The 19,945-nt window shown below is 39.3% G+C and overlaps 1 protein-coding gene across 1 annotated transcript in view; it reads right to left on the bottom strand.

Moving 5' to 3' along the window:
• The window catches only part of BLTP1 (bridge-like lipid transfer protein family member 1), a 55,357-nt gene that overhangs the window by 14,211 nt on the left and 21,201 nt on the right, over positions 1-19,945 (bottom strand). Inside the window, exons 11-29 of the mRNA XM_040065410.1 lie at positions 18,396-18,552; positions 17,561-17,639; positions 17,180-17,271; positions 16,205-16,322; positions 15,283-15,438; positions 14,771-14,868; positions 13,633-13,811; positions 13,370-13,476; positions 11,121-11,329; positions 8,531-8,758; positions 7,829-7,966; positions 7,391-7,567; positions 5,607-5,735; positions 5,319-5,438; positions 3,441-3,718; positions 3,074-3,324; positions 2,379-2,637; positions 1,144-1,987; positions 266-336 (exon numbers count right to left, since the gene is read on the bottom strand). Coding sequence (XP_039921344.1) covers positions 266-336; positions 1,144-1,987; positions 2,379-2,637; positions 3,074-3,324; positions 3,441-3,718; positions 5,319-5,438; positions 5,607-5,735; positions 7,391-7,567; positions 7,829-7,966; positions 8,531-8,758; positions 11,121-11,329; positions 13,370-13,476; positions 13,633-13,811; positions 14,771-14,868; positions 15,283-15,438; positions 16,205-16,322; positions 17,180-17,271; positions 17,561-17,639; positions 18,396-18,552 — 3,690 coding nt within the window. The remainder of the gene's footprint in view (positions 1-265; positions 337-1,143; positions 1,988-2,378; positions 2,638-3,073; positions 3,325-3,440; positions 3,719-5,318; positions 5,439-5,606; positions 5,736-7,390; positions 7,568-7,828; positions 7,967-8,530; positions 8,759-11,120; positions 11,330-13,369; positions 13,477-13,632; positions 13,812-14,770; positions 14,869-15,282; positions 15,439-16,204; positions 16,323-17,179; positions 17,272-17,560; positions 17,640-18,395; positions 18,553-19,945) is intronic.

The raw sequence follows: 19,945 nt of genomic DNA, 5'->3' as shown, positions 1-19,945 counted from the left end.
AAATTCACCTAAATGAAATCACCATTTGTAATCTTGAAAACATGCAAGTGAAATAATTTAATGCTTGCACTGTGTACTTTCTGTTTGACCAAACCCAAATATTTCATAATAGAATGATCTGTTCTGAAATAGATCTGGTACTGAAAACTACCACTGTAAATCAAATTTTGAAAGGGTTAGCAGGAGCCAAAATATTTCAGAAGAGTATCAGGAAAATCCTACTCTTGGAAAATATGCTAATAATGTCAGGCTGTGTTCAACTTACTTGGATGTTGATCCTGTAAGCTGCATGCCTCTGTCCAGTAAGGAATTAGCTGTGAGACCCTGTTTAACAATCTAAGATAAAAGTGCAAAGAAGTTTATTACATTCCTTCCACATATGATAAAAACCCCAACCAAGGGATCTTTAAAAATTCCCCTTAAAGCTCTTTTTCTTCAAAGACCCCTTAGAAGCAGATTCTCCAATACAGGATCCAGGAACTCCTAGGTTTGCTTTTTAAATTCCCTGAAAAATCAGATTACACTGCTTTTACATAAACATCGATTCACTGCTTTTAAAAAACCCCTTCAAATACTAATCTACATAAGGTTTGCATCAACACAAACCTTTTCTGCAAAATGATAAATTCAATTCCAGAGCTCAAATACCTGTTCTCTAACGGGTCATTTCCACTATTTTTCATGAATTTCATTTCAGCTCATTCCTTAAGCATGTATGCTCAGGTCACTTGAAAAAAAAATCATTTCCTAAATATAAGTTGCAATTTTATTTTGAAATAAAGCACTGAGAGCCTGAATAATACCTTATCAGTATTAAATGTACTGCTATTGCAATTCTGTATAATATATTTTAAACAAAACCAAGATAAATGTCCTCCAGCTGCAGATCATTCAACAGGCAGCATTTTTAAGTGCAACAACGATAATTCAGAACACATATCCACAGAATTCTAACTCCATCTTTTTTTGCCCACAACCTTTCAGCCACTCAGCCCCATGATCTGCAGCCAGAAATTCAAGGTATTCTTTAACTAAAAGCAAAGAAATTTCAACTTTCTTGCAGCTTATTCACACAACTGGTACTAAGCCATTTTATATTATTTGGAATTGTCACTCCTTTCTCTACTGCTCCATCTCGCATACCTTAAAAGTTGGGACAGAGAGTTGCTCGAATGACGAGGAACTTTCTTCGCTCGTTGGCGTGTCAAGGTCTAAAGGGCGATGCAAGGAGGATTTGGAAGTCCTTTTGTTAGTCGGATGCTTTACCGACCAGTTGATCACCTGGAACTGCGTCAGGTAATTTTGGTAACACGCCATTACGGGCTGCTGGGAAGTGATTTGCTCACGTTCCGCAGTCTTCTCAGAGTCCAGGACGTACATGTTGTCACCGTGCTCATCATCCCCTCCCAGAGCTGAGACAAATGAAGCCTGGGAAGGATGAGTCTTAATTGGCAGCGTTTTCATATCTTGACTGATTTCTCTATGGATCGTGCTTGTTAAGGGTCCTTCCACGCTGTGATAAATAGACCCCCTACTGTATTCAGTTTTCTGAGCTTGCTTTTTTCTCTTCTTCCTCCCTGGATAGGTTCCCGGACCTTCATCGCTGCTTATCGGCTCAAACTCTTCCGCAGCTGAAAAATAAGCCTCGCTATCTGCCATGGACATGCTGGAATCCATGGAGCGGTACTGGTGGAACGAGTTGGAATCCGCCGACGGCGTGTAGGGGAACGAGCCGAAGCTCCTCCTCTGCTTCGGGGAGTCCAGGACGTTCTCGTCGCTGCGGGACACGTCGCTGCTGAACTGCACTCCCGCGGCCACGGGCTGCTTGTCCCCGTAGAACGCCGCCGTCAGGCTCTTGGTGCTGCCCAGCCGCGCGGAGCACACGGACGCTTGTCTCTTCAGCGGGGACCTCATGGGAGACTGGCCCAGCGGCCTCTCCTGGGGGCCGGGGGACGCGGACCGGCCCTCTGCTCCTTCCAGCGCCACGCTGGGGATGGAAACAAACACTTCACTCGCTTGTTTCCTTACTAACGCTTCTCCTCCTATGCTGTCGCAGCTGTCAAATGCAACAGTGATCCTGTGACTCTCTATTAGCATAGCCATTGTTTTCATAATGCTGGTTATATACTGAACTCTGCCACTTGTCTACACACACAGGATGTAAACCCAAACATTTAACAGCAAGTGTCTTTACATGCTGGATTTTCTGCCTTGCTCAGGTAACCTTCCCCTATTAGGGATCCAAATCACCATTCAAACTAGGAAACTTATTTCAGCAGCCCCATTAACGCTCTAAAAACTGCCAAATCAAAGGATTTTCTTATATCTTAAAGCATTCAGGAGTTGAATTATATGCTTACCTGGACAAGAGTACTAACCTTCCATGAGCATCTTCCCTTTTTGCACAGGGCAGGAACTCCTTCTGTCCCAGGTGATCCTCAGCAGTGGATGAGGGGCTGTCCTTCTCCCCTGCGAGCAAGGGCAGGGCAGCACTGGAGCTGCTCGTTTCCTCCGAAGAGGAGGAGGAGCTGTGGGAGCGCAGTGGCACTTGGAGGCTCAGGTGTTGTGCTTTCCTTTCCATTTCTATCCCCACAGATCTGCAATCCCAATCTTTTCTTTTGACACCATTTGCTTTACCTAGGAGCAAGGGAGGAATAGAAAAACTGAATATCTGATAACACAACTGCAGTGGACTCTTCCTTGCCTTCTGAAATAAAAGTAAATTAAATAAAAGCCCTAGTTTTGAAATGCATGCACATACTAGCATGTTGTCCTGACAAAAATTATCAAAATCACATCAGCAAAACATCAGATTGTCTCAGCTGGCTGCTTTCTATATTAGTAGAACAAGACAAAAATCTCCTTTTTACTTAGAAAGGAGGTGCATGTTAATATAAAAATCCAGCACAGGAAAGCTTGCTCAAGCTTTGTCCGCTCTTAGAATGGGTCAGGCCAGAAGAGCACAAGCGGCTGTACTTACTAAACAGATTCATAAACATTACAAATAGCAACACGTTAAGAAATTATACTTTGGGGCAAAATAGAATAAAAACACAGTACAATGCATTCTCACCATCTACAATTTTAGGAATCTCCTTAGTAATAATCCATTCTCCTGGCTGCAGTAAAGACTGCCCATAAAACATATCGGATTCTGCGCTTGTGCTTGAGAAAGCAGAGCTGCTTGAAGGTGTCAGCTCCTCAAGTTTGAAAAAATCCAGTCCCGTTAAGGTGCCACCGAAGAAGCGACAACCACCGAGACAGCCACACTTGTTCTTGCTTCTCTTATTTCTCAAATTATCATCGGGCCACAAAAACCACAACCTACAAAAGGCAGAAGAGCAGAAAACAAACCATAAACAGGACCACGCTGAAGCTCAGTGAAAGCAAGACTAACAAATATCCCTCTCAGATGCACCTCCCTCCACCGCGTGGCTCACCTCTTGGTTCGGTTATCGTGCGTTTCCAAGAAATGCCTCTGCACCTCGTGTTTAGAAGGATGATCTGCAGCTAAAGCAATGTCGGCAGTGATGAGGCCCAGGTTGACAGAGCCAGCCTCCAGCCAGTATGCCCTCCTCAGTATTGGCTGGAGGCCAGTTCTGCAGTTGTTCACTTGCTCGACGTACTGCCTGAGCTGCAGGTCCTGGATGGCAGCGCTGACGCCTTCCCCCACAGACTGGTTGTGGAGGTTGCAGTTTGCAATGCGTATGGCGCCCATCTGAAAACAGAATTTAAACAGAAGCTCTGACTATTTGTCAGCGAAACAAAGGAAGAGTGGCCTTAAACCAGTTAACACATCCCATACTACAGCCCCAAATGTCTCAGTAAAATTCTCTCTGGGGAAGTGGCTTCATTTGCGGGTCAGCACAGACACAAAAGGAGGCAAGCTCAGAAACCAGTATCATCCACTTTTTACATAACAAAAAAAAAAATTTACTTAGAAGCATCCTTTTGTAAACAGATCAAAACAGAAAACAGCTGTCAATAGACATCGTCACGAAACTTTAAAGAACTTAAATCATTAAGTTCTTCGTGGTCATCTAAAACCCAAAAATCTGAAACTTTCAAACTTGTTTATTCTTCAAACTTCATATAGTCTGAAGACATCAAACCAAGTTTCCTGCACAGCTTGAGTCCTCTCCAAAATGTCACCACGAAGCACCTGGAATTTCAGATGGAGTTTTCCAACTCTAAACCAAGAAAAGCTGAAAGATAACCCAGCCATGGAAGAGCTACCCAGAGGGTTAATATTAAATTATTGTTTCTCATCTCTGTCACAGATTATAAAGGATCACTGAAAGCCTTTTCTTTTTTTCCTTTTTTTAATTTGAATGAAACACATTCAGGATATAATTTCCTAGAGTGGTTCAGGTTATTAAGCTGCCTTTGAAAATACTGCCACTCATAGTTATGCCTGCAGATACTGTTAATATTTATGATGGCACTTTTTAATATTGGATTCAAAAGAACTTGGAGGCTCAAACATATTTGTTACTGCCATAGGGCAGCAAGCCATTCAAATGATGAGATACCACGTCATTAAAAAAATGTTTAAAATAATTACCAGTGGCCTTTAGTTAGATTCTTGCTCATAATGTGAAATTGTGCCCAAAACTTTTAATTTTAAGTCTACCATTTACAACTGCATTTATTAACTAACAGCACAATTACTACTCAGTTACGTATGGCGGTTTTCTTCTTTTCTGTTGCTACCATAACTGAACTGTATCTAAACTTGTATTTTGCTACAATGAGTAAATTATTCCTTTTTTCCTGTGCAGTAGGATAATGAGAGGGACTATCAGCTCTTCTCTGCATAACGTTTTTGAACAGAGTATTCAGTCAGGCAGCAGCACAAACACTTCTCCTTCCTCTACCAAAGACACACCTAAATTCACACAAGAGGATCATGAGTTATCCAGCACTGATCTGTACGTGATCCGTATCAATCACTTCAATTTGCTGAATTATTAATTCACAGCACAAGTTCTCATCAACTCTCAGGCACAAACACAGATTTATATTGCCCAGGGTGCTCTAAATTATTTTACACCAACCCTGCAGCTTCCACTTCTATTTTGGGAGACATATACTCCTCCTTACCATTTACCAACATAATTAATGGAATTATTACATAGAAGCCAAATTGACCTACTCCTGGCCCAGTCCATGACGACCTTTCATCACATAGAGTTTTAGAAATTCAGCTTAATCCATTGCATGCAAGCAAGCCATCAATTCAGGTAGATGTTCTATCAAGAAATACAAGTATCTCTATTGACAAAGCTTTTGAATTGCTGGTAAGAGAAATATTTTACCTTGATATTGGTGGCACAGCCATGTTCTACCACATACAGATCTGCTCCATCCATGGCTAAGCGTGTCATCGTGTACTTTAAGTCATCCGACGTCGGGCACGGCCCAGGCACAGAGTTCGTCTGAAGGAAAAAGGAAAGAATAAAGGAAAAAATATATAAACATCTATTAGGAGCTTAATTGGTGCCAATCCTTTTATTTGTGCTCTGGAAACATTAAGGGTGGATTTCTGAAGTGCTCCAGATAACCTGTGCATGCCCAGTGAGCAGTAGGGATGGATGAAAAGGTACCTTTGGGTCACAAAAGCGGCGATCGATGCCGTGCTGGCACAGGATGACGGATTTGGGCCTCTCCAGCTCAAACTCCCGGCACACCACATGGAACACGAAGGTCTGACCCCATTCCAGAAGACAGGCGAGCTGTAAGCAAACAACAGCACGCTCTCCATCACCACCCACACAAAATGCACTTGTGCTGTTCCATGGAGAACGGAGAACAACCCCAAGGGCTGGGATGTGAGCAGGAGGCCTCAGCACACCCTCCCGCCTGCGGCACCTTCCTGCTACATAAGGCTGATTTTCATTCTTGGATGTACCACAACATGCAAGTCTGTACTTTTTCATGGAAAAGCAGGGTGACATTAAACATTTTCCTAAATTATTTCTTAATAAAAGGCAGCAGCTTTTGCTCTTACAGTGAGCAGAGAACCTTATTGTAAAAGCAGAGCTCCCCCAACTTTATCACAAAGAATAGCTCAAGGTACTTCATTACCATTCATAATTTAAATATCAGATTTGCTTCTATAAAAGCAACAAAGTTACATTTAGAAGGCACAGGAGGAAACTGGCTCAAAAAAACACTCCTGATTCTTGCTAGACCTAGTAATTAGCCTATTGTTGATTTAAGTCTTTTATATAGTTAGCTCGCTCATAAAGGAAATGATTCATGACTGTCTGTCTCTGCTATGGGAAGGAAATGGGTTTTCTTTAGCTTGCCAAAGGAAAGAGCATTTAAAATCAGCAGTAATTTGAATGGAATTTAATCTAGCTATGACTGTCCTGCACAAAATCTCTCCTCTTCCTTTCAGCGTAGTCCCTTCACAAATTCTTGCAATACATCACACTATGAAAAGAAAAAAAGCCAATGAACTTGAAACAGCAAATTCAAGTGCTGACAACTCAAAAAAAAAACCCCTACATGACGCATACAATTGAGAATGGCTTTGTAAGGGAAGAAAATCCTTCGGTTGCATTAAGCCTTAAGAAATGTTCTTTCACCTTGGAGAACTTTGAATCAACTAAGTTTAATTTTGAACCATCCCACAGATCATCTGAATCAGTGGCAGCATTTTGGGAAGAACCACCACAAATGTCTGTATATGTAGCAAGAAAGCCTATTCTTTAGATTTACTGAACTTGCTTTAGTAAATCTTTAGATTTACCAAACTACGCCTTATTTTATTTGCTGCAGAAATCTCCCAATGAAATATGCACTCAATCCTAGAAAATAATGCCAATTTTTAGAGAAACAAGAAGATGTAGAAGTGTCTCAAAAAATTAAAAACAATTAAAGCAAATAGTAACTACTAAACAGGATGTATGTACTTTTCTTGTGCCTTCTCTAAAGATCTGGCAGACCACAGCAGAAATAAATCACAAAGATCTGCCTTGTTGTATACTTGGAGCCATTCACCTAGGTGGAAAGACAAATGTAACACAAATGGCAAAATTAAAAGGGGTTAGTGCTAAGACTGACCTAACAAAGTGCAATACTGGGAAAGCAAACTATGTTCCAGTGGGCCCAAGGAGCAGAATTTATGCAGTGAGCAGCTACTCCTGAGGCCTGTCCATACCACACTCCCACAAATGATCTCGTTTGCCTCCTACTTTAAAACATGACTACGACAATGGCTCATTTGGCATCTCCTGTCCCTTTACAGAAGCGATTAGATTTTAAAGCTATAAAGTAAAGGTTACGTAAGGCGCAGACCACGCGCCTGCCAGAAACCCACGCTACGCCAGTTTTAGAAGGAAGAAGAGCACTTCAGCACTTCAGATTGGTTTCTAGATGGTACCTGTGGCGCTGTCACTTTGGCTGTGAGGCTTCCAGCCTGCACATCTATCAGCCAGGCGTATTCCAACGTGTCACTTCCCAGGGGCAGCCCTTCCGCAGAAAACATGGCGTGGGCACGGAGCTGCAGGCCCGACAGGCTGATGTGACCCTCCCGGAGCACCTCGTCCACTGCAGGGCGCTGCCAAGCACAAGGAAGTGGGAGGCAATTCTTGGAAAAGATGCAACACTGGCCTAATTTAATCCTACTTCTATTACCGACAAAATGGCAAAAAAAAAAATCTGAACAAAAATAAAGATTTTTACGAAATACGCATCAGTTTTTTCTTTTGATTCACGAGCCTTAATAAAACCTTTGCACAACAGAAAAATTCCTACCAAAAGAGACTTCAATTTTAAACACAACTTCCACAACACAGCCACACAAACATGGACTGACTACCTGATAATTGTCGTTCAGAAACAGATTCACTGGAGACAGTACAAGCTGAAGCATTGTTTCTCTAAATCCTTTCTTCATCTCGAAACACAGCCTCTCCAAGAAAGCTGTAGGGCACTCCGGACCATCTGGACTGCAATGCTGAAATAAAAAAGAAACTATCTGTTTCAGAGGCTGAAAGTACATAACATGGTTGAAACTTTACTATCAGTTGCAAACCTGCAAGCAGGAACTACGCCAGTTCTCCTCTAAGTGGATACTCAAAAAGAAGCCTGTGCAACATCAAAAACCTTTTGACAACTGCATAAACTGCAAGATTTGGGTGAACCCAATGTTTTATCTGGATTTTTTTACTCCTGGGGCTCCCTCAGAAATCAGGAGCGCAGAGCAGACTGCACCACTGTTAAGACAAATTTGCTAATAAGCAGAGAAATCGTAATGGCCAGTCAAAAATACCACACAAATCAGGTTCTGGCAATAACAAACATATTAAAAAATTATCCAGTTCTGCCTCCCAGATAAGCAAAATAAATTCTGTCTCAAAGTTGTTTAGCAGAGAGTGTCTACACATTTTGGTAAGCACCACCGCAACTGAATATCCCAGGGAGTTAAATGTGGATCCAGATTATGAAACTAAAAAAAAAAAACAAAAAAACCCCAAAACATTACATGAAGCAAATTCTTTTATGATTATAAAGTACTTACCACTGGCAATCTCCCATGCACTTTGTACAAATTAACAAGCACAGTGATATCCCACGGGCGTAAAGTAAGAGGGTGAACGGGCTTGACTGAAACTTCATTTTCTTTTTTGTCATTTTCCACTCCTACAGCTGTCCAGCCAGAGCTTGAGGATGTCGACAGGGACAAAACAGGGCTCGAAATAACCTCTTCAAAATCAGTGTACATGTCATCCTCCCCAAAATAATTTTCCTAGGAAAAAGAATTGTTAAGATCATATGGAAAACAAATGAAAAACATGCAGGCAATGAACTGAAATACAAATCAAAGTTTCTGGTTTTAATCCTCCCTAAAATAAGTGGTATAGCTAAAGGAACATAGATACTTTTATTTTATGAACACTGGACAGCTTAAATGTGCAAATTCAGGCATTGTGCTTTGCAGGAAATGAAGTTTTCACAGTACTGCTATTTGAGACACGTGCAACACAAGTAACTGTTCTGAAATATTATAACTGACACTTTAAAACAGATTTTGTGCTTTTAAAGGTACATAACAGAGTAAGAACATAAAAATCCTACAGGAAGTCGCCCTCATCCAACTTTCTGAACCTTTTTTCTAGCAAGCTTAAAACTCTTAAACATGCTTCTAAAATATTAGGTCATAAACATTTCTTGCTCGAGTCTAAAAGCCACTTTGTGTCTAAGCAAATCCCCTTCAATTATCTAAAGCCAAAGTAACACTGCCAAATCCTCCTGGGAAACAGAAAATCCATCAGGTTTCTGGCAATTTATCACATCTTCTCCCTTAAAAGAAGAATTTTCTTACAGTGATTTTTAATAAGGCAGACCCAGCAGAGGTGCTTCAGTAACTGACTCCTCACAACTCCTGCTGAGAATGCCAGGACCTATAAATCACTAATTTCCAGAGAGTAAATCCTTAGCATGGTGTGCTACACCAAAAAACTGTCTCCCAAGATTAGAAGGGTTAACAAAGCTGCACGGGTAATGCGTGTCCAGGGATCTCTACACCTTGTATTGAAAAAAGTTCAATGAAAATAAACTTGAAAACAATTACAAGTCAGGAAAACAAACATTAAAAAGCCCTCCTAGAAATCTTTCAAGAGATAATCCCAGCACAGCTGGACAAAGAGTTCTAAACAGAGTCACAAAAATGCTAAAAAGAGCAATAAATGCACATTTGCATAACCAAGCTATTAATCTAAATTTTCTCTTGAGAATTAGAATAGAAAAGCTAAATTTCATCTGAGAAATCTGCACCTAAAAATGAAATCATTATGGAATCAGGGCTCTAATGTAGCACTGTTTGCATTTACCTCCAGAGGCAAAAAACACTGAAAAGGTGCTGCTTTGCTTGAAAAGCCATAATTCCCTCATGAATTTATGGGCTTCAAAAGGAGGGTTCAAACAATTAAAACATGGGCTCAATTTGCTCTGTAGCAGGAAAAATCAAGTCTTCAAGATGTAGTACTGGCCTGATTTTAATCCTATTTTATCTACAACATGAGAAAATAATGAGCCTATTTGCAAATCCTATACTCTACAAAACAGTGTTCTCTGCTATTCCTTGCTCACATGCTATACCTTATAGAAATTCATGAAAATTACTGTTTCAGTGAGTCCTGATATTAATCACCTGTCTCAGAAAATTCCTCAACCTCTGCTCCAAAATGCCAGCCTCCAGAAGCATTACCTTTGTCTAGATCTGCACAGGTTGAAACAGATCTTCAGAGAAAAACAAGCAAGCAAAACCCCACCAAATTTAAAAAAAAAAAACAAAAAAAACATACACACACAAAAAAACAAGCACAAAAAAATCAACCAAAGCCAAAGCATTTTGCTGTTCGTCAAACAGAATTGACACATTCAACTGCCTTGGCTTTTGTCACCACAAGGGAGGGTGAGGGAGATGGGAAGGAATTAAGCTTAGACACTCTAAAAAAATCAGTTATGGAAGAGAAGATAGCAAAAAACCCCAAATCAAACACAAATTCTAAAGCATAGATTAATGTCTAGATTAATGTCAAGAAAAGGATGCATAATTCTTCTCCAATATTTACTGAAGAAGCTTTTTAAATTAAGCTTATTCTTATGTCCATCCCCAGTCCCCTCCATGATCTTAACTCCAGAAATGTCATGGAATCTAATTAAGAAAACACACTGCAGAACTTAAAATGCACTAAAGGCATGGGTTCTGGTATAACTTTGCATAAAATTCACAGTTTAGATAAGCTCGAGTCCTAATCATGGAATATTTTTGTATTTTACTAATGGAAAACTGAAAGAAGACATTTACTGCATGTGTCCAGAACATGTAGTATATCTTGAAAGAAAAATTACTCTGATACGGAGATATAGATAGATAGATAGATATAGATATAATGTAAGAAGCCTTCTCCCAAGCCTGGGACAAAACTCATCCGAGCTATACCAGATCACCAAAGTAATTCTGAACTAGAACTAGTGCCTACCAAAAACTTTCATCCAAATTCACATATTCTTCCGAATTTGAATTTTCCATTTCAAAACGAATTATTTTCCATTCCTACAAAGTGGCCAACCGTGAATTTTACGAATCGTGCTCCTCTGCCTACCTTTATGGAGAGAAAGGCTTTGAGCAAGGGTCCATACAGGGTTATTTGGGAATCTGGGGAGAGCTCCAGCTCCACGTGGAGCTTATCTGGGGGCAGCTCCGAGGGGTCCAGGGGAAGGCGCGTGGAAGCTGTGGGAGATGAAATCACACTGTCGGTGGTTTTCTGCGACGGCCTGAGCACAGACAACATTGATTCTTCCATTTCTGATACTTGGGAGCAAAATAAGAGTGGAAAACACATTCTGATTACAACTCGGGCTTCTGTTGGACAAAGTTCAGCAAACAGGAGCATGTATTAAATATACAACTTTCGGCACCTAACTCGTATAATTACGTTAGCGTGTCTATGCTACAGAACTGGTTTGTCATCTCCAGTAACTATGGGAAGACAAGAAAATATTGAGTATTTTAGTCAATGTTAATTACGCAAGAGAAAAAACAACCCCTCAAGTTCTGAAAAAAAGTATTCCGTGTATTTATCTTGCTTTTGAAGTTAAACAGAGACATGCTCTCATTTCAGCAGAGCAGATTTCCCACAACCACACAGCTACAGCAGGATAAACAAGAGAGAATAAACAAGCAAAGTTGTACTAAAAATCTATTCTGAACTGGTAGCTCTGGAGGCCAAAATTTTGTCTCCAACAACGCAATTACTCTAGTCACAAAACAGTTTGGAAATTCAAATCAAATCAAATTTCCTACCCCTTCCATCTAGTTGAAGTTAGGAACAAGAGAGCCCAAAAACTCTTTCTTAAGTGAGGAAAGGCAATGAGAAGGCAGTGAGTAACTGGAAGTGTTCTGGGGATGTGAATTGATTGCTGAGGAGTAGAGAACTCTATGGGAAAACCATCAAAAATTGATGCTCCAGCTGGAGTAAGATTTTAGGTGCCAGTTTAACAGGAAGAACTGGCACGTACAGAATTACAGACACCTGCAGCCAGAAACCTCCAAGGCTTGAACTCCCCATTATTGTCTACACTTCTTGCTGAGAGCTTGCACCATCTTATAAGTTATACATCAGCCAAATGCTGCAGTGAGATGACCATTTTTTATGGAAACTACATCTTTTGTAATGCAACATATTTCTCAGTTTTATGGACTGACTCAAAATAAAACACAGACATTGCAACAAACAGATCCCATCAGCACCACAGAGTAGGAGCGAGGTGGACTGCAGAATTAATCACTAGAGGAAGCTGCAGATAATTTACCTGTGTATGTACAAACTTGCAAATGCATATTTCAATTGCTATGATTAGGAGGAAGTGTTCTCAGAATGTGAGGAACGCACATTTGACACAAGCTGACAGTCCCACAAGAGCATTTAATGAGCATCTGCAAAATCAATCTCACCTTTTCTGCTTCATCCTTGCAAATTAGAGTTCTTTTAGATGGGAATTGTTGGAACTAAAACCCTAAAAATGTCATCCAGGTGTCTTCTAACACCTGCTGATTGTGGCCCTTTCAAATTAGCCCTCATTATTCTTCTAACATCTCTCCTCCATCAGTTCTGCTTCTAGAGTCTCAACCTGAAAGAGTTTTATGTAACTCCATAACTTCCTGCATACCTCCCTCTGCATTTAAATTAACTTACTTTAATCTCCCTGTTTAACTTTTGTTTTTGCAAGCACATACCTATAGGATATTTGTTATCTAGAAATATTTAGACAGTTAAGTTGAAATAAATTCTTAAGATACTAGAATTTGACTGGCCAGTCCAACACTTATTTCTGATAGTTCACTTTAACAGTGAACAATGAAATCTCAGTTTGCTATCCATAAAAGGAAGAAATATTATTACATCTCATATATAAAGTATTTAAACACTTAAATCATAAGATGAGATCACAACATCCAAAAGAAAAAAAACTTAGAAAAGCTAAGGAACATGATATGGCCAAAAATACTGTACCCTCTATTTAATATACTGATATTTTATACACCAAGTGATATTTTATCTTGTGCAACAACCCATTTAGGAGATCCACTTTGTAAGGACAAGGAGAAGTCACCTGCAGACAGCATCCCCTTTTTTACACAAGGAACTGGGACACATCCTGAAATGTAGCAGCGTGGAATGTTGTCAGGTTTTAACTCAATCCCAGTGTATTCCTAATGATCACATTCCCCTGAGACATAAAACAGCAATTCGGTTCCAAGCTCATCTCTGCAGATGGAAGCAGTGTGATCCAAATTCCCAGCAGCTTCCCAAATGAACCATGCTAACAAGGAAAAGGTAGTGCCACTTACATGACTGCTTTAACTGCTCATCTGCCTTCTGAGGATAAATTGGGTGCCAGGAGTAGTCAATTGTAAACACAACACTTGGGACCGTCCAGCATTCCACCCATCCAGCCCTTTCAAAAGGAAACAGCACCTTTTAGTTCAAGCACAACGCTTCCTTTAAATACCTTAAAAGCACCCTCAAAAGCTCATGAATCACAAACAAAATAAATAAATAAGAAGAGTCAACATAAAGATATATATATAAAAAATATCTCAATAAAACTCACTCTTCTTGAGTAATGTTCCTCCATTTGGGCTTGCCTGTTTTCTGACCACTTTGACATTCTGCCGAAATGCAAGACTCAGGATTTATTTTATTGGGCTGACAATCTTTTACCAGCATAAAAATGGAATATTTACTAGGATGGCAATCAGGCAGGTACAAATGAAGATCAACATCTTCTCCCTAAAAATCAAATATCAACAGATCAACAGGAAAGTTAGTTTACATTCACTTTATGCACAACGCTCACAATATTTTCATGTTTGTACATGCCAACAGCTTCATTTTACAGGCAAAAATAGGCAAGAAATCTGTTTTCCACCAGGTTTTAGTACAGTGCCAAGAGCTCTAAAGTTCTTACAACTTGCACGTAACCAGAGCAATCTATAAAACACTGGACAGCTTTTAGCGAATTCTGTTCTTCTGTTGTTCAAACCACACTGCTGAAATTAAATAACTAAACCAAGCTTACTCCACAACTCAACTAAATCACACTTTAAAAAGAAACCTATAAACATTGATTTCTTTGCTGTCAAATTATACCAAATTAGCAACATCACCATCAACTAGTTTTTTATTTTTAGCAGCAGTAGACAGCTTCTATTTTAAGGAAGACAAAAAGTGCAGTAACTCAAAGAATTATCTGCATCTGTTAAAAATACTTTGTGATCATTATTTACGCTACAGAACCTCTTAAAAATCTAGAAGACAGCTTTCCAAAATGGTTTGGGGGTAGCCAGTACAGTATTTGATTCGATCTCTGAACATACATTAGATTTTCACATTTCACAAGTAAAGGGGAACAGAATTCCAAATGATAAAACACATACACAGACACACAATTTAAGTATATATAATGAATATACATACTAAATGTGTATATATATATATATATGTATGAAGCATATGCACATCTGTATTCTTCAGAAATATTTTTATGTATATATAAATAAAAACAGCCTATGATTAAATGTTTCACACAAGCAAACTGAAACCATTTACCTCTGGCTTACTTTAAAGAAAAATTCTATGAACCGGAAGTGAAAAAGACTATTTTTCTTTCAGGAAAGAGTTAATTCAAATTTTCCTGATTCAAGAAGGTAAGGGAAGCGCTCTCCCATTTACAACACAAAAGATCTTACCCTTAAGGAGAATCTAGTATTGCATGTGGTTGGAACAAAGTCAGTGAAAGGCAGAGAAAAAACAATGTTCAGGGTTTCTCCACAAGCTGCTAGGTAAACTAGAAGGGAAAAGGAAAAACAAGCAAACAAATTTGTCAAAATTACTCCATATTTTGCTCTTAGACAAAGTATCAAACATACAGGTAGAAATTACTAAAAGATATTAAAGAACTCATGTCGCAGAATATTACTATTTAACTACACTGTACTTGGAGTAATAAAAGACTGTAATCAATTACTCTGAAATATTTACTTCCTACAGCTTGTTATTTGTAGGAAGACACTGTACTTAGCACAAGGAAATTGCGGGCAAACATTAAAAAATAACTCTAATATGTTGGCGCTTTTCTTGACTCACCAGGTTTTGGGTGTAATTCCATTACTTTCTCTCTATATACATTTATATACACTGTATTTTGTTGATGATTTTTGTTGTATATGCGACTTCTTCCAAATAAAAAAAGTGATCTCACCATTCTCCTGTTGCTTGGTGGAACAGTCAATCCAGTTATGTTGATTTGCTGCCCAGATCATTTCAAACTGATGGAACATGACTTTGAAGTTCCACATATATGGAACAAATGAAAAAATATCAGGTGCGCTGTCACTGGACCAGTCTTGGATCAAATCTAGACACACACCAAGTAACAAAAGGTGAGTTAGCAGCTATCAGGTGAGCGCTTTCCTAGGATTTGTGTGTTGGAGAAGTTGGCGTTTGCTCTGACCACAGCCGCAGCTTACACCGGGCGCTGTCGCACAACCCAGACAATGGCTCTGGCCTCACTCAGGGAATAACTTTATTAGCATGGCACCATGCCTGCACTAATTAAACCTTCCTCCCAGCAGGGCTAATTAGCCCAGGCAGCACTGCAGTGATGGGGCTGCATTCTTTCCATCACTGCAGCTGGAGCTTCCAGCAACAGTTGGGTGGTGCCAGACCGCCTTGCATTGCCTTCTTCCTCACAGCCAGAATCCCGAGGAGCAGACTACTTTGCCCCATCATGTCAGCCACAGAGACACAATCCAAAGCCCAAGCAGTTGAAAATGAGCCAAGTAAAGAGAGATATCAAGAGAAATCAGCATCATGGGTGACAAATACTAAGCAAATCAGTAGCCGTGATAAGAGTTCTAGTAAGAAATAAATTTAGGATCACTTAACTGCAAATCAAGTTTATTTTGGTACTAGAAAATTATTTGTATTTCTACTCCAGTGTAAGAATATCATGTAGTTGGACATTCTATAGGCATCAGGAACTTTGTCCTCAGAAACAATTTGTTGCCTTAAATACATGAAATCAGAGAACCTGACCTTGGCACAACTCAGCGAAGTTCAAAAAGAAATTTCAAAGAAAGAATATTTAATTTGACGTGTAACTTATTTAGCAAAGAGCTTACCTGTAAAGAAGCTCTTCTGAGCAAAGATGAAATGATAGGTTGCTTTATAAACCTCCAGCTCACACTGCCATGTCTGTGGCATGTTCCATATCCGGGGATAGCTGGCATTAACGTGGAACTGCGGAGAAGAAATTCAAGCATCAAGATTACCTGAAAAGATGACAATGCCCTACACCCTGTCTCCCAGCAGTTTTCACATATGTACCCCGCTGAATAATTAAAACTGTTTTCCTGCTGGGATGAACAGACGCTCCTTCCAGTTCCTTAATAATTTAATCTCTGTCTCTCCTTCTATGTTTGAAGGTCAAGTGTTAGTGTACTCATTTATTTGGAAAGGAATACTATGAGTTTCAGATACATCTGCTGCTGTAGAGGTACAAAGCAATTTAAAAAGCAAAGTTTCCATCCAAAGCATCGCTGTTCACAATACACCAAAAGAAAATCCCCCAGAACAGAGTAGTTTTTAACCTTTGATGTATTGTTCAAATTCAAACATTAAAAATATCACTTGAATAAGATCATTTAAAAACCAATAAGAAGGGTAATCTGCAGTACTGCAGAAGTGAAATATTAGGCAAACAAAAGAATAATGCGGCATTAAATCTGTCTCAAGTAGTTCAAGTACACTTGAGTGCTTTTAAGCACTTGTGCACACACTCTTTAGCACAGCTAGTGAGTGCAAACACTTAGTAAGGCAAAGCCTGTATGAACACTTGGCTACATAGTAAATGAGGCAACATCTGTAACTGCATAATTTATACACCAAGTTAGTGCTTTTTGAGTCACTAAAGGTCACAGACATGCACAATTATGTTGGTATATATAAATTCCTTATATGTTAAGGTCTTGCAAAACACATTTAAAAGGCATTTTCCTGCATTAAGAAACTAAAGACTGCTCCACAGAAAAATAAATATGGTCTTTATTAAAAATCCTCTAGAGACTGAAGCTTTGTGCTTATTAATGCACACTTACAGCCAGCATTTCTGCTTCCAAGAGAGTCCTGTACTGCATGCTGCTGGTGGCATCCACGTGGAGGAGCTGCCCTTTAATTGTAGGTGAATAGCCTGGCAAACAGAAGTTATCAAATGATCATTCAGACATAAGAATTACACGAATATTTCAACAATTTTTACCAGAGTTTTCAGCAATCCACTTATAAGAAGTATCCTGATGGATATTTGCCTTAATAACTTGCAGTGAACTGTACAAGGAACTATTTTCGTTCCTTTCCTTAGGAATATACATCTCAAGGTTATAAAGGAAAAACACTAACAGACATTCACACACGCAGGAATTAAGGAAACTGTTCAGGAGAAACAGTAGGGAAACAAATCAATCTTGGCCTTAACTCACCATTTTCACTCACTGTCATGGGAATATTAATTTCCAAATAGGATCCTGCACCAACGTTTACATGCACAGCATTCGTTTCCTGCATTGCGAGAAAGCAGAACAGTCCAAATGTGATTCCTAGGTTTATTTATGCCTCTGGCTGTCATTATCCACACATGGACTAAAGCACCTGATGATTAAAATCTTTCTTGCCTTCAGAAAAATCACTACTGAACTATCAAAATGCATTGATACAAAATGACATGGTTTTTAGGCCTAACAAATACTGACTGAAGGCCAGTTAGAGAAACAGCACAAAATACTCTGATCCAAGGCCTGGGAGGGCAGACTAAAATAAATTTCTAACACTACAATTCTAACCCTTGCAGTCCCCCCCAAAAAAGAACAAAACAGGTGTACAGTGAAGTGATGCTGTATCCCATTTAGAAGAGCAGCATCAAGGAGAAGAAAAATCCAAATTCCTACACATACAAGTTTTGTTCCCCCCAGTGTCATTTCTTCATTCAATATCAGAAGAAATTGTTTTTTCATCATGGTGAGCTTCATCAGAATTCAAGATTGCACAGGACATGCCCAGATCATGACGCCCCAAGACTGTAGGAGCTGGCGTGGCTTAAGATTCAACATTAAAGCTTAAAAGAAACTTAAAATAATGCCTCTCAGAATATATTCTCTTTGAGAGGTTTGCTCATAATTATAGAAGACTAAGACAAAAATCACCCAGCTTTTAAAACCACAGTTCTGTAATAAACAACTGAGACAAGTGAAACTGTGCACAACCAAAAAGCACAGTGCAACCACAGTAGACAAATCTTGATAAGGTTTCATTATTTACCCTGTTCTTGGTAAAAAGCAAATCAATGGTGGCATCTGCAATGATATTCATCCGCAGTTCAAAAGCAAGGATCTGTCTTGGTTTCCCAGGCTGAGCAATTTCTGAGACTTTCATAACTTGGTAGTCTGGTGGGAAGAAAAACTTCCACAAGCAATCCCTAGTGGGGAATAATAAGAAAAAAAGAGTTGTTTTTTGTTCACAGAAGAACAAAATATATGTGTATCTGTGCATCGACTTGGTTCATTTGACTATCTTCCTCTTAGCTGAGTCTTTAGACAACCAGTGGATGTGATAAACAAGAATGCTGGTAGAAAATCTTCATCACGGGAGCCTTGCAACTCATTGAAATCTCCAGAAGCTTCAATGGCAAGAAGTTAACTTTTGGACAAGAGCCATAACTTTTAATTCAGAAGGCAAACAAACCATGTTTTTCTTCTTATTTCTAACCCTTGGTTTACAAATTCTGCTACAAAAGCATAGTAGGAAGTCATCTCCTTATTCTTCAGTTTGGGCATAAAAAAATTGATGTAAGCCCAGAAATAAAGAAAACACAGAACTTTAGAACCTGAAAATGGAAGCCCCATTTCTACAGATTTACAGCTGAACCTGCCATGAAATACATGACAGGAAAGGCAGAGTGACAAAGCGCAGACAGCAAAGCTTACACAGGTCTCAAGGGGGTGGAATTCCTTCCTGCACCCAGCACCTGGCTGCTGTAGCAGCTTAAAAAAGTTTCCAAACTTCCATGCTCTATCCATAGCAAGATGCAAACGTGTTCCTAGTATGTATCTAGGAACTCTATGCACTCTGCACTAAATTGCTTTCTACTGAGCCAGTTAAAATTATAAAAAGCATTCCATTATAGGGCAAGCTGTCTTTGGAGTATTAAAAGTATCATTAATGATTCACTGACCTCGTATTTCTAGCAAAGGGCTCTAGAAAGCGACATTTTCTCTTAAATGCACTATCATATCTAATGACTACTCTTTGGGCTGCCATCCTCACACTCCTGAGAGACAGTAAATCCTAACAGTTTCACAGGAGAATTAGTGAAGGCCGAGTACCAGCCTGCAATTAATGGGGAAAAAGAGGGGAAGCACTGATTATGGCACTTCTGCTTAATAGTCCTTTACTCTAAACAATCCTATTGTCCTCACCAGAAATGCTCATGTGCAAAACATTCAGGGCCAAGTGAAGAACAGAAGAACTCTAGCCTAATATCTTGTATTAAAAAAACTAGATAATAAATACTTTGGAGATAATATCAAGAAGCTGATGATGCTAAGCAGGGATAAATTATTCCTTGCTCATTATTTTCATAGCCAGATTTCTGCTTCCCTAAATTTTCCTCATCAACATGCAGTTTATTCCCGTATTAGCTAACAGGAGCTTGATAAATCTAAAGATCATCAATTAAAAAGTTCAACCTTCGGGTACATGACATTTGATCAACAGTAAAAATACTTTGCTCACAAAAAGGGAACACGATCCATTAATTTAATAAATGAGAGTAATCCTAACTTCAGAAAGCCAACAAGATAAACACTGGT

The sequence above is a fragment of the Hirundo rustica genome, chromosome 5 (assembly GCF_015227805.2).
Source record: "Hirundo rustica isolate bHirRus1 chromosome 5, bHirRus1.pri.v3, whole genome shotgun sequence".
Classification (NCBI taxonomy): Eukaryota; Metazoa; Chordata; class Aves; order Passeriformes; family Hirundinidae; genus Hirundo; species Hirundo rustica.
The sequence above is the reverse complement of the archived record's forward strand: the minus strand, read 5'-3'. Positions and strand labels throughout refer to the sequence as shown.